At 57.7% G+C, this 14,214-nt stretch overlaps 1 protein-coding gene across 19 annotated transcripts in view; it reads right to left on the reverse strand.

Moving 5' to 3' along the window:
• The window catches only part of DAB2IP (DAB2 interacting protein), a 372,254-nt gene that overhangs the window by 12,459 nt on the left and 345,581 nt on the right, over positions 1-14,214 (reverse strand). For 17 of the 19 annotated variants that reach the window (XR_012897179.2, XR_012897178.2, XM_075905444.2 and 14 more), the window contains 4 exons: positions 13,733-13,934; positions 12,280-12,458; positions 8,114-8,990; positions 5,119-5,271 (listed from right to left, as the gene is read on the reverse strand). Coding sequence is in view for 17 of the 19 variants with exons in the window: in XM_075905444.2 (XP_075761559.2) it covers positions 5,119-5,271; positions 8,114-8,990; positions 12,280-12,458; positions 13,733-13,934 (1,411 nt within the window). In the remaining 2 variants the exon portion in view is untranslated. The remainder of the gene's footprint in view (positions 1-5,118; positions 5,272-8,113; positions 8,991-12,279; positions 12,459-13,732; positions 13,935-14,214) is intronic. The other 2 variants (XM_075905445.2, XM_075905447.2) reach the window with 2 other exon arrangements.

Raw genomic sequence — 14,214 nt, forward strand, 5'->3', positions numbered from 1 at the left:
AGGGACGTGAGCCCGGCCACATGGGGCTCTGGGGAGCTGGCGCTCGCAGGGTGACACCGTTACACACAGCCAGACCCCCGAGAGCTGCCCCCGGCATGCTGGGAGATAGACGGTCTTAGCAAAGGCAGTGCCCATGCCAGACTCATCACATTGGCCTCTCACCGAGCACCTCGGGCCGGGCTGGGAAGGGAGATGCACGAGTTCCGTCTCCACGGCCCATTCAATCATCCTCCGTGGAGACCGCCCACTCTGCCAGCTGTTGCTGGCACAGTTTTTGTGAGACTGATCCCTGTCCACGGAGGCCACTGCACAGCCAGCAAATGACAAGCACATTTGGTCCCGTACCACGTGAGCTACTGGAATCAGGCCCAAAACAGTCCTTGGGGATTTGCTCTAATGAACAACCATCCGACACCACCGCCGGGCACGACCTGCCTGTTGTCTATGGCCAAGCGTTGATGAATGTGCATTTTCCCCAGGAAGCAGGTGCGTCTGAAGCCAAACACATGGCTTAGCGCCAACTCCTACTGACGTGAAAAGGAGCGGGACTGAACTCAGAACAAGGGCTGGCACTGGGCACGGGTTGATCAGGGACTGTCACTTTTACACGATCAGCCTGGCAAACGGACTTTTATAGAGCCAGAATTGGAACCCGGGCCTCAGTGGCAGAGGTGTCCATGCATGAAGCCAAAACTCCACCTATTGTGCTTTCCTCGCCAAAGAACTCAGAGATGTTTTTGATCAAATAAAAGTAAATAGCGGCGAGAGTCACAGAAAATTAACGAACAAGTTCAAAACCGGGGTTTGTTTGTTTGTTTTTAAACTCAGCCACATTGTATTCAGCTGTCACAGCAGTTCCACACTCAGGACAATGGACTTCGATAAAGGAAAACTCCAGCGTGGCAATGTGCACTAGGAAAGAGATTTTTTTTACTTTTGAAAGGAGCGACTTTTCCAAATTACCGCAAAGCGCGACCAAATGAACAACCATTCATAAGCAAACAGGAACCAGCCACTTTGATGAGCTGGTGGTGAGACACGGTAAATACTGAGTAACAGCACAAGACTGTCAAACCTGAACTCAGCTAACTTACCCAGTACACTACCAGCTGTAATAAATTAAGAGCATGCTGGTTGCTTTTGATATTGATTTAGTACATAGTGGCTACGTCGCTGGTAATTTAACCTTTTGGTTTTATCCCTAAATAAAGAGAAGGTCTGTACAACAGCTCAGCAAATCTCTTGTCTCGGATGAGCATTTAAATGGCAGGTGGCATTTCTCGTGCGCTAACACACAGCTCACCCTGGGCCTCCCGCTGGGGAGTGTTACTACAACGGCAGCTCTCCCGGAAAGGGAGAAGCCGGCCCATTCACTGATTGGAGATGGCCAGGGCCAGATTCTAGCAGTGTCAATCAGCACAGCTCCACTGATGGCAAGCTGCTACCACGGTTTCCATTGGCTGAGATACGCCTGCAACTGCAGCTCCCCCCAGCTTGGAAATTCACGATGCTGAGTGTTTTCTGAGCTGCTCAAGGGTTAAGATGATGGCAGCTAGAGATGGGAAAGGCTGTTAGAGCCATGGTGTCCAACACGCTAGCCACTAGCCGCACGTGGCTATTTGGCCGGTGGAGTGTGGCTAGCTCGCTACAGAATTTGGCCACCACGGCTGTTAGAACCTTCCGCCCGGGCAGAAGGCAGCTGCGACAAATCACTGTGGTTTTCCTTTAATCGGGTTCGTACAGAGTCACGGAGACGACACGGTTCACACACACCACCTGGCGAAGAGGGGGAGACACCGACACCCGCACAGTCACTCAAACACGGAGCGATTAAATACCTACCCTACCCTGAAAATAGGAGCAGCGTAAGGGAGCTCCCGGGATTGCAGGAGAAGCCTCAGGAGCTGCTCCCGTCTCTAGAACACTTGTCTCATTGTTGGTTACCATTCAAGTCTTACAGTAATGGGGAGAGAGATTATGCTAATGAAGAACTTTAATGCCAGTGACTGATGTGACAGCAAAGTAACAAAGGATGCTGCATGGGGATGAGACGCCGGGCTCTGGTGGGGTTTGCATTCTGATCGCTGGGCAGGGCGCAGGGTTTATGGAAACGCCGGCCGACCGCGTACGCCGGGTCGAAGGCCAGCCAAGGCAGCGTAGTGACTACCCACGGGGAAGTGGCTAACAGGGGCCCCCCTGCCTAGTCACAGCAGCTTGTGGGTCGAAATCAGAGTTTGTGGCATAGTCCTTCCGAGGCCTGGCTCCTCCCTCACGTTATTCTGCTTCCCAATTTCTGCAGCAGCTAAACCGGCCGCTCTGATCTCCAGAGCTCCATGCTACGGCCCCGCGAGAATCTGGCATTTCCCGGGCTCACCGTGGAGACCCTTGCTGGATGTGGTGCTCCTGCCGAGGGTTCAGCTCCGCTCTAATTTAGCAGCCAAAGTTTGTATAACCTCAGAAAGGAAGCCTGAGCTGGTTGGCCTTTCCCCACCTCCAATGCATTCGGATCGGCCCCCTCAGCACATTTCTTTTCAAGATGCCAAAATGGAGGGGGGGGGGGGGAAAGCCACTAACAAAATGGGATCATCGCTGAAAAGCAACCCCGGGATTTTTTTCCTTTTCTTTGAAAGCTGTGAGATTTCTCCTTGTGCTTCTCAGTCCCTGCCCGGCCAAGGCTTTGGCATTTGGCTCAAGTTTAGCAGCCAGCCCAGAGAGCGAGGCAGCCCCAGAGACATTCGAAAGAGAAGGTCAGCGTTCCACACGTAGAACCGTCCCTGCCCCTCCGCACAGTGCATGGCTCACCGGTTCAGGGGATCGGGAAAGGCTAATGGGGCTGGCGAGGGGGCACGCCCAAAAGGGAAGCAGAATTAGCATTTGTGAGCGCCGCTGTCAACGTGCCTCCCATGTTGGGCTGCTGGGGGAGCTTCTTGTGAGTTAAAACGATCCCCCTTCTTCCCCAGGGCATGTGGTGTCCACACTCTGCCTGGTGTCATCAAAAGGCTAAATCACCCCAGACAAAAGTGCTGGAACCCATAAGCTCTTGGCTCTTCCCTAGCGACTGCTGGAACCTGCCCGTAGGGATCCGATACGAGTTACGGAATCTTCCCCAAACTTGGACTGTGCCATCTTGATTTCTAGCTCCACTCATTCACCTCCATCTAGGTGCGCTGGTCTCCTCCCTGCCCCTCTCCACCTCCAGCTGGGCTAGGAGCTGGGAGAACCGGCAAAGGCTCACTGTTCCCACAGCGAGGGCCGAACGGAGCCAAGAACGGACTTGGTGGCTGACTGGGAAACCAAACCCACCGCACACCGAATGCTTTGGGGGGATTTTTCTTGCCGAAACAACCCCCCACATTTGGGTTGGGAGTCGCGTGAAAAGTTTCGAACGTCGAATCAACTCGCTGTTTCACTGGGAGACCGTTATTGTGAATTGCGAGACAGGATGGGGGAGGGAATATCTTTTATCGGCCCCTCTGCTGGCGGGGGGGGGGGGGGGCATAACTTTCACGTTTACACTGAGCTCCTCCTCACCCTGCTCTGCAGAGCGCCAGGCTGGTCTCTCTCGGCAGCAGAAGTTGGTTGATAAGCGCGATTCCTTCACCTGCCTCGTCTCTCTAATATCCTGGGACCAACATGCCTCCACCAAGGCTGCTGACAACCATTTTGAAATGAAACATCCAGAGAGTTTGCTTGGAAAACGTCAAGGCAAAACATTTTGACACTTTGGACTTGGTTTTTTTAATGTATTTCTGGCCTCTCACCCAGATTCTCAAATAGCCGCAGTGCCCGGAACCAAGGGATTTGGCGGTGAATTTACTATTTGGGGAAGATATTTTGTGAACTCTGGGGCACAGCCCCTCCCGGGTGTGTTGTGCTCTGATTTATCGCAGCCGCTAGGGGCTGTATCTCCTCGGGGAGCTGGAGCTCGCGTGCTACCAATAGGAGTGTAGGTGGGAGCAGACAGGGATGTCAGAGGTTACCCGGTTAGCATGAACCGTACCGGAACGATTATGGGTAACCAGTCCAGTGGCGCCTGACTGAGCAGCGCTGGCTTAGTCCGGCCGGCCGAGTGGAGGTAGCAGGCAGGGCCGCGCCTGTGTTGAGCCCCCAGCCCTGGCTATGCTGGAGCAGCCCAGGTGGTCACTCAGGACCGCAGCCCTGGCCATGCCGGCTCTGTCCACGCCGGAGCAGCCTGGCAGGCTCAGGCTGGCCGGGGAGATTCTAACTTTGCTGGGGCTGGCCAGAAAGATCCCAGCTCCAGCGGTGCCGGAATACTCTGGGCAGCAAGGTGGGATCCCAACCGTGCCGAGGCATGCCAGCTAGATCCCAGCCCCAGAGCGAGCCGGGCAGCCAGGCAGGACCCCGACCGTGCCGGAGTGGCCAGGTTACGGTTTTATCTGTTTGACCTGTTAACTATTTTAATGGTGATTTCTACTCCTAAGAGCAGAGGCAGCAGCGAGTGGCAGGTGGCTCCGAACACATACCCACGGGCGCTAGGCAGGTGTGTACTCAGGGCTGCTCCCCCTGCTGCCGCTCGCTGCTGCCCCTGTCCGGCGGCTCTACTCTTTCTAGTGCGCTAGCACGTACGTCTGCTCCCGCTGGGAATCAGCCCCCGACTCCCACAGCCTTCGGGTCAGCTCTGGGGCTGGGGCCTCGTTTACCGCAGCATCAGCCTGATTACAGCCGGTGGACTCATACCAGCCTTACGCGGGGGTCTCTAGGATCAGACTCTGGCCCCTCGCCTTGCAACGTGCTTCTGCAAGTCTGAGTGCTGAAGGCTCCTCTTGCCCTGCATCCCCTGAGCAAGCCGGGGTGGGCGGGGCGTGGGCGTGCCTGCTGCTGCCTGCCTCGCTCATTTCCTTCCCGGTCTCTGCGCCGGGGGGCACAGGGCTGGGAGGAGCAGGGTGGGGGCACCCCTGCCACCTGGCGCACTGGCTTCACTGTCGTCTCTGTCCCCTCCGTGCCTCTGGTCCTGAGAAGAGGCACAGCCCCGGGCGGGTTTCTCTCAGGGCTGCTGAGTCACCTGGCGACCCCGCCGCACCCTAGGCAGCTGGGATCCATGGCGGTAACGGAAACCCTCTCTACTTCCACCCTTGTTTCCATCCAGTCGGGCTTTACCTTTTCTGCTTGGCTGAGCTCGTCCTTACTCCTGAGCTTATCCCTGTGCTTGGACTCGGGCTCAGTGCTTTCCTCTTCTAAAAAGTGCATGTTCATATTCAAAAGCCATGCGGCCGTGCGGTCCAGGGCATTGGGGTTCACAGGAGAAGGGGCCTACAATGAAACATACAACCATAGCACGAGACACGTCGGTAACCAACACGGAGGGGGAGCGAGAGTTTCCTTCCAACCGAGCCCAAGGTCCCAGCGCGGCTCCGAGGGAAACGAAAGGGGGAGGGCCCCCGGTGGGGTCTGGGAGGGAGCGGGGACACCGCCCCTCGCTTATTGCAGCGTGTGACGGTCTCGCTGCGTCTGCTCCGCCCGCGGGCAGAGCCGGTAGCTTAACGCTGGAGCTGCTCCGCGATGGAGCGGCTGAGATTTCGCTGCAGCCCGTGGCAGGGTGACCAAGCGAAATGCGATTTTCGATCCCTCCCCCGGGGTCCCCCTGAACAATCGTGAGAGGCCTCTCAGGCTGTTAGTCCCGCGGGGGACCCGACAGCAGCCAGCCTGGTGGTGCTGCGTTTCGTTGAGCTGCAGTGGCTCAGAGGGTGGGATTCTCCTCCGCTTCAATGGGTGGGTTCCCTTGCATGGGGACTGCTCTCCATCGGGGGAGCCGGCAGCCACGCTGGGCCCCTGACAAGGGGGGAGGGAGGCAGCTCCCGGCGTGCTCCTGAAAGGGGCGGGGCCTTGGGCAGAAGGGGCGGGGCTAAAGGCAGCCAGGAACGTGCCAGGCTGCCTCTGCCAACCCTCAGCTCTGACCGGAGCGTGCCATGCGCCGCTCCGGCCGCGATGGAAAGGCCCACGGCTCTGAGCCCTGCAGGCTCCCCAGTGGGCCTGCTCTCTAGCCATCTGAGCTTAGGAAAGTGCCCCTATCAGCGAGCTAAAGAGACCGACCCCCATCAACCCCTGTGAGCCTGAAGGCAAACACAACTGCCTAGAGGTTCTCCAACCACGCCAGCCACTGGCTCTCCAACGTTCTCCTCCCTCGCAACCGGCTACACACGGTGGCCAAGTGTCCTCCGGCTGAACAGTGCGTGTGTGTGTGTCGGGGGGGGGGGGAGTAGAGCCAACGGGCCGAGAGGAGCCAAGCTGGAAACATGGACATGCCAGGGACGTTCAGGGACGTTCAGCCCTCCGGCCCCGTCCTTGTATTCCCGTCACTGGCGGGGGCAGCAAGAGGGCAGCCCCCTCGCCCTGAGCTGGAAAGAATTTTCCTAGGAGCTTGTGGGGAAAGGCCTCCCAGCTCCAGTCAGGCAATTCCCTGATGGGTCAGTGGGGGTGAAAACAATGGCAGGGATGTTACCACCACTCCCCCTCCGGCCCTCCCATGTAAACCCCACCTTCTGGATCCCGGACTTGGAGCCTGAAGTTGAATTATCCCCTGCCACAAACAGGCTCTTAGATTCTGGCTTCCTGCCTTTTGGGCCGTCTCTGGGCCGGGGATTGCGACCATGGAGCAAAGGACGCAGGTCTCTCGAAAGCGCATGGTCATGCGGGGAGCAGGGGGCTGTCCCTATTGTTCCTTTCCATCCCACAGGTGTCTGGGGGTTTCTAGCTCTGTCAGTGCTGCTAAAACGGGGGCCAGCACTGCATGAACGGGGCCTGCTCCCTCCCTGGGCCTCTTCCTCCGACCCTGAGGGAAAGCCCTGAGCTAAGCGGGTTCAAAACAGGCTCCAACATGGGAAATCAAAGGCGGAAGGAGGCAGCTGCCATGAAGGCTTTGGGAATCGGCCTGAAAAGGCCCCTGGATGGGATGTGTCGCCTCTCGCTTAACCCCAAGCCCCGTCGAACGGGACAGAGCAGTTTCATGCGGACTGAGGAGGACGGTTACTCCCCCACTCCAGTACCCACATAAAGACTCAGGAGTGGCACGGCAGGGACCCGTCCCCTCAGGAGAAGCGTTCGGGGGACAGGCTGTGTGAATACAGATTGGCCAGCGCTCGGCAAAGGGACATCAGGTTTCCATTTCACTCGGCAGAACCGGCCCCGAACAGACCCACGCCTGCTCTGCCGGCCCCTTGGCCTTCCCCTTGTAATGAGCATCGGTCCTCCTTCTACTGACGCCGTGACACGGCCAGCGGGCTGAGGCCTACGCTTCCCGGCCGACCCGCTGGCCACAGAACCGCCCCACGTCTGACTGACAAAATGGCGTCTCGCGGCCGGCGCTGCTAAAAGGCTCTGTAGAGTCCTTGAAAAAGAAGCGGGATTCCGCACCCCGGCCGGGCTCTCGCTTTCGAGCGCGCTGAGCTAGCGGCGCCGTGACACTGTGTTGGGACTGAGGTGCAGGGGAGAGGCATTAGTGAGCCGCTGCTTTTGGCGGGGAGGAGGCTGTTTTTTTTTTTTAAATGTTCATCGGAAAACCAAAGCCTCGTTGTGTTGCTTTTCCTATGGGCTTCGCTCCTTAAAAAGAATCAGCTGGAGGAAAACTATTTGGCCAAACGGGATGTAGCCAGGGCTTGGGGCACAGGAGGGGACCCAGCTCAGCAGAGAATTTCAGCTTTGCTGACTGGCGGGAATGGCCCGGCTTTCCCCTTCCGCCAGCCCTCCCCTCCCCAAAAGGGGGGATCCGGAAAGGCCAGCCGAGCAGGGCTGAGAGCAGGACGGAGCCTTAGATCCTGCCCCGAGCCCGTGAGATGGCGCTGGACTGATGGCGGCATGGGATGAGCCGTTTGCATGGGCAGGCAAAGTGGTGACAGGATGGTGGAGCGGAATGGAGGAGAGCGCCGGCCCTCACCGCCGGCCGCAAACGCCACGTGGGAAAGTGGCCACGGCCCCTTCTCGGGACGGGCGCGGCTCAGGGCCAGGCCCCCCGCTCCTCCCACATGTGCCAGCCCGGCCTCCCCAGCCCGCTGCCGCCTGGGAGGGGTGAAAAGCCAGGACCTAAGCACCCGCTCCCCTGTGGGACTTTAGGGCCGGCTCCCCACCCGCACCCCGGGCCCGGCCGCCTGGCACTGACCTGCTTGTGCATGGTGCGCTGCTTCATCTCGGGGCTGTCGCCCTTGGAGGAGGATGACTGCTGCCGGAGCCGGGCCCCGCTGCCCGGCCAGTCGGGGGAGGAGGACATCATGCTGCCGCTGGACGGTCTCTGGTACTGCACCGTGTTCAGCAGCGAGGGGGGCGTGCGGCCCCGGGTGACCGGCGGCGGGGGAGGCGGCGGCTGGTCTATCCGCCTCTGGGGGCCGGCGCTGTTCTGCCGGGGCATGGTGGGCTGCCCGCCTTTTTCGGTCAGCGAGAGCTGCCGGCGGGCCAGCTCGCCCGTCCGCCCCCGGAAGTCCTCGCTCCCGGCAGGGTTGCTGAAGCCGTGCTTGCCGGCGGCCAGCTCCTCGCTGTTGCTGTGGGAACTCAGCGAGCTGTGGCACTCAGAGCCGGAGTCCCCCAGGCCCCGCGGCGACAGCGGCAGCCCGGCCGCCATCTGATACACCGGGTTCTGGAACGACAACGGGGCCAGGAGCTGGGGCCGGCCGGGCGCGCTCTCGGCGGTGGGCGTGGTGGGGGTCTGGCCTGCCCTGCGCACCGTGGCCATGCCCGTCACGTTGTTCTGCTGAGTGCGTGCGGCGGTCCATACGCCCTGTAACTGCCCGGCGGACGTCTGGCTGTCATTGAGGGAGTCCACGGCCCCCGGCGCATTTGCCCCACTGTCCAAAATCCGATTGTCCTGCAAATCCACCATGGACAAACTCTTGCTGCCATTGGACATCTGCACGTCGGGCTCATTGGCCTCCGAATAGCTGGAGCTTCGGGCGGGCGAGGGCTGCGCCCCAGCAGACCTTGTGACAAAAAACAAGTCCTTGTTTTCAGGGGTTGGAGACGGTAACCGTGTGAAATCTATCAGACTGCGGGGAAATAAACGCATAAAGGAAGGGGAGAGGAGAAGAAAAAAGAAGAGCTGTGAATGCTACACTGCAGCAGGCAAAAGCAATCAGCAAAAAGAAACAGGCAGGAAAATCAGCACGGCCCAGCAGCGTAAAACTAAGCACACAACCCAACCCACCGTGACATCGGGGAGGGTGCATGCAAAACTCAGTCACAACACTGCTCCCCCGGCAAAAAAAAAAGGGGGGGGATTAAGGCTCGACTTGGGCAGAAAACAGAGATTTGGTGCTGGGAAACATTTTGAGGTTTAGCCAAGTCCAGATTGACGGCAAAAAGCCAAAATTTCAAAAACGTTCATGGAAAAAATAACCAGTATGGAGTGAAGGGTTTCCTTTCTTTTCTTTTCTTTTCTTTTTTTTTTTGATTTACACTCATTTTAAACTATACATTTCACTTACTCTGCAAAATGAAAAGCTGCGAAGAACGGGCAAGCAGGGAGAAAAACGTCCAAAGGGAATGGTTTTCCCATGTTTTAAACCCATTTCTAAACACTGTTCAAGCCAGGAAATTTGTGGGCACGGATCTTTCCTGGCCAAAAATGATCGTCTTCAACAAAACAGCATTTTCTGACGCAAGACGATTTAGCTGAAAAGCTCCTGACCCGCTCAGAGTCAAGACCTCGCTGGCAGGAAGAGGCAGCAAAGTGGGTTGTGTCAGGGTGGGGGTGTCTGGGCATGAACGTTGACACACACAGGTAGGGGAGGGAAGGGAGTGGGGTGGCAGGGTGTGGGTGAGGGGCAGGTGTGTTGCACACGGGAGGGGCTGAGAACTAGGGGGAGATGGGTGAGTGAGAGGCACTGTCCTGCATCAGCATCACAACCCTGCTGACCGATTCTGTCTCACTGCTTCCTTGTGCTCCCCTTGTCTTGTGTGGCAGTGCACAAGTGGGCCCCATTGTAGGGTGGGCAGAAACGACGGGGGGAAGGGGGTGATGACAGGAGCCATCAGGGCCACCTCCAGCGCCTTAGGGGATGGGGTGAAGAAAAGTGCACCCCCATCTGCACCCCCATCTACAGCCGGGAGTGGGATGTGGGTGGGGGGTGTCCCGATCGGCCCAGCTCTCGGGAACGGGGGTGAGGCAGTGAGCCTTGCCTAGCTCCAGCGGGGGAGAGGGGACCAGGTCACGGGGGCCTGGTGCTCCCTGCTGGGGAGGAGGGGGTTGGGGGCTTACAAGCCCCCGTGCCCAATCCTGCTCCCCAGCAAGAGCACCAGGTGGGCGGAGCATGGCAAGTCCCACCAGCCTGGCCGAGCAGGGCACGTGCAGGGGTAGGAGCACAGCAGGGGTGGAGGATAAGTGGGTGGGGCCCGGTCCACTCAGACCCACCCGTGGCTCTGCCCCTGGGTACTGAGATTGTCAGCTCTTTGCACAAGGATCAGCGTTTGGTCTGTTTGTACAGCACCTAGCACCAGGGGGGAAGGGGACATGACCGGGCTCCTCGGTGCCAGGGTAACGCAGATTAAAAACCAGCAACAACCATAACAACTAGTGACAAATTGGACTGCGGCGTTCCAAGCCCAGGCAGCGGCCTCCTCCCCTGTTCCTCCTCCGGCATACAGCCAGGTAGGTGCCCTATCGATTTCCAGTGGCTAAGGCTAGGGCTTTGCAGGGCTTGAACGTGAATACACCAGATCCAAGAGGCTGCATTTCCAAGGAAGTATTTAGGCCGGAGCGTTTTGTTCTGAGAAATTCTCCCTTGCACAAAACGTGAAGAGCTGGACCCCATGCAGGGAAGCATTAGCGATGAAAGCTCTGATTACAGAGCAAGTCTGGCTTCCTCCTGCCGTCTCCCTCACTCCTAATGAGACTGTTCAGCAATTTGCAGCACTCAGAGTCTAGGATTTTCATTCGTGTGGGTTCCACTGCCTCGTCAGCCAACAGCAAGACAACGCGCATTCTAGTGCTGCAGCTGTGAGTCACCAGGAATGGAATCCCTCAGCGCGGAAGCCAAGACGAGTGTGTTCAAGGACTGGTCTGTCTGTGGGTTATTGTTCATGAAAAACAGCCAGTGGTTTTACATCTTATAAATATTTCCGAAAGTTAGTTAGTTAGTTTGTCCTGAAAGATCTTCGAAATGGTAAGAACCAGAAACACCACATTTTGCACGGATACTGCTGATGTCCTAACTTCTATCACTGGTTTGGTTATATCTCGAAATCGGTTCCCCTAGAGCCCCAATTGGGCCCCCAGAGCCCCAGCTGGGCCACTAATTAGCTTTTAGTAGTGCCTGATCATAGGTATTTGCTGGACTTTTCTGTGAAGCGTGTCACATACACTGCAACTACGAGATCCTTTCCCTATGATAACAGAAAAAGTACTAGCGATGTTAATTTCTTAAAGTAATATACAAGAGAAAAGTATTTCCAATAAAATATACTATGTTAATGTCATTGAGGTAGTTCATTCATCACACCTTTTACTATATTTTCCCTGAGCGATGCCGGGTATTTCTGCTAGAATTTAATAAAACTAAAATGAGGCAGAAGAGCTTGAAAACCCCAATAAGCAAACTTCCCAAGGCGAGACTGCAGAACTGGAATTCACCTACACATCTGACACTTACCCTGGGCGTGAATAAAGACATTAACTGGTTAACGCAGTACAAAGCCAATTTCCTCTGCCTTTAACATCCGCATTTCCACATCAAAAGCCATGCATGGGACACATCCAGCTTACTTAGCTTCGTTAACACAATCGACAGGTACTGCTTCGGCGGCTGTGTATATCTCGGAGTCTGTTATTTCCACTCCAGCCCACCTGAGGAAGTGGGTTTTGTCCACGGAAATTTGTGATACTAGATATTTTGGTTAGTCTCTAAGGTGCCACAGGTGTGCATGTTGTTTTTCAAGTTACAGACTAACACGGCGACCCCTCTGAGACTTCCAAAGGATGGGTGACTGTCAGGGAAACACCCGCGACTTGCCTCTAACCATACTCAGCACCAATCCAGAGCTTTACAAGTGGATGGGCCCGATCCTGCCCATTTGCCATGCACAAAATTCCCATGGATTTTCCTGGTCATTCGCCCTTGCTCTCACACTTGCACACACCCCGTTTTAGGACCAGGCCTTCCCCCATCCTCACACTCACAGGGGGAAGGAGCATGGTATATTCCCCAGCCCCACCTAGCTTTGCCTGGCTCTGCATGCAGCCAGCTGGGCGCCCCCCAGGCTGACGCTCGCGGACAGTTTCCTCGTTCCCTGCTCCGTGGGCAGGCGGATTCCCTCCGGCGGGGATGCTCGCTCCCTTACCCAGATAAGTCATTCTCGATCACCATTTTCTGGAGCCCGGCAGAGATGCTGTTGCCCGCGTTGGGCGTCGATGCAGTGTGGTCGGCTGTGACGGAGACCTGCACACATGCTGGGTTAGTGAGCGCCGTGTTGACATCCCTCAAGATCCGCGGCAGGGGGCCCAGTTTCGTTATGGTGCCCTGGGGGGAAGCGGGGACAGAAAGGTTACCGGTGGCTTGTTTCCTGGGGGAGAGAACCCCGGCCAGCTGGCCCAGGATCCTCCTTAGCTCCATCAGGTTCCCCAGACGCACATCGCTGTAGTGGGGGCAGACAAGGAGCGGCAGCGCCCGCCCACAGACGAAAGCAGGCAAGTCTGAGGCTGGCCCAGCTGCTCTTGACGGAGACCATTAATGAAAACCGCTTGGCTTAAGTGAAACTAGCGGACATCAGGAGTCATGGCACTTGCTGAGACCCAAGGAAGGGTTGGTGCTCTGAGCACAGGGATGGGAACCCGCAACACCTAAGTTCTGCTCCTGCTCTGCCTCAGTTTCCCCACTGGACAAAGGGGAGGGGGCTCCTTTTCTTACCTGCCCCATGGGGGCTGTGAGGATTGGACAGATGTCGGCAAAGTTACAGAAGAGCTAAGCTCTGCTAGGCTGCAGTGCGCCTGCTACTCAGTTAGCCCTTCCTGACTCTAGCAGGGTGACCACCCCGCTCTAGGCATAAAAAGGGTTAAAACAGCCCTAGGAGAGGGCTGTAGCTAGGGGCCAATCACGAGAGGCCCTGTGGCAGCCAATCAGAGCCCAGGAGGGCTGTATAAAAGAGATGGCTGGCCGGGCTGAGAACACTCTCCCTTAAGCCCTGGAGGGAGAAGGACCCAGCTGCCGGCTAGCTGAGGTACCACAGCCAGAGCGGAGCTGGGGGAAGTCAGGGCGAGCCAGGGGAGCGCCAGCCTGAGTAGTCCCAGGCTGAGGCCCAGTGACAGGGGCCTGAGGGGCACTAGGGTTGCGGGGAGGCAGCCAGGGTGGGCGACTGCAGCAGGTCCCCACCCCCTTGCCAAGGAGGAGTGGCCATGTCAGGCTGCAGATTCCTCCTGAGGCAGGGGCTAGATGGTGACAGACAGTGGGTGGGGGGTGGGGATCTCTGAGGGGGAGGACCCCAGAGTGGGGGGGCCCTGCACGGGGCAGTGTCTGGAGGGAAGGGCGTTGCAGTCTGGGCAGGAGATGGGTCCTAATGCAGGGGGGTGAAGCCATTAACAGGGAACAGCAGGTGCGACACCAGCCAGAAGGGGGCGCTCCAGGGCCGAATCGAGCTAATTCCCAGAGGGACCAGCAGGAGTCGCACCGTGTCGGGCAGACAACAGGCAGTTTGCTGTGCAGTGCAGGGCACTCGACTCCCAGCCCCTCCCCGGATGTGTCTGACCGAGGTGTGCCCCCGCCCCGTACAGCCGGCCCCTCCACCTCCCCACCGGTACCTGCTCGAGCTGAGAAATGACCTCCCACAGCAGAGAGTGCAACGTGGACAGTTCCCGGCCCAGGTCGATGTAACCTTCAAAGCCGGCTGTGTTCGAGATGGTTTCTGGATTGGAAATCTCCAGCAGAAAGCGCTGCATGTTCGTCCATTCGTGCTCCAGAAACTGGTTCATAAAGGACATGTACTCCTCTTTGCTGCCAAACCTGCCAAGACAGGCACAGGAACCTCAGCGAGCCCCGGGCAGTAACGGCGCCCCGTGCGCCAGCTGTGAACAGCCCAGGGAGGATCCGAGCTCGGGACTGAGCCGGAGTTTTATTCTATGTCCCTTCTAGGCCTTTGGAGCGCCAGATTCCCAGCCAGCAAACCCAGCGCTGAGCCTGGCGAGGTGTGCGAGCGAAGAGGGGAGTCGTGTTCCTCTCTGCAGGAGGTGAGACTGGCGGGAGGCTGGAAAAGCCCAGTGTGTTGGTGCCAAAGAGCCCCTGG

Source organism: Pelodiscus sinensis, chromosome 23, assembly GCF_052426305.1.
Source record: "Pelodiscus sinensis isolate ZL-2025 chromosome 23, ASM5242630v1, whole genome shotgun sequence".
In the NCBI taxonomy this organism is placed as follows: Eukaryota; Metazoa; Chordata; order Testudines; family Trionychidae; genus Pelodiscus; species Pelodiscus sinensis.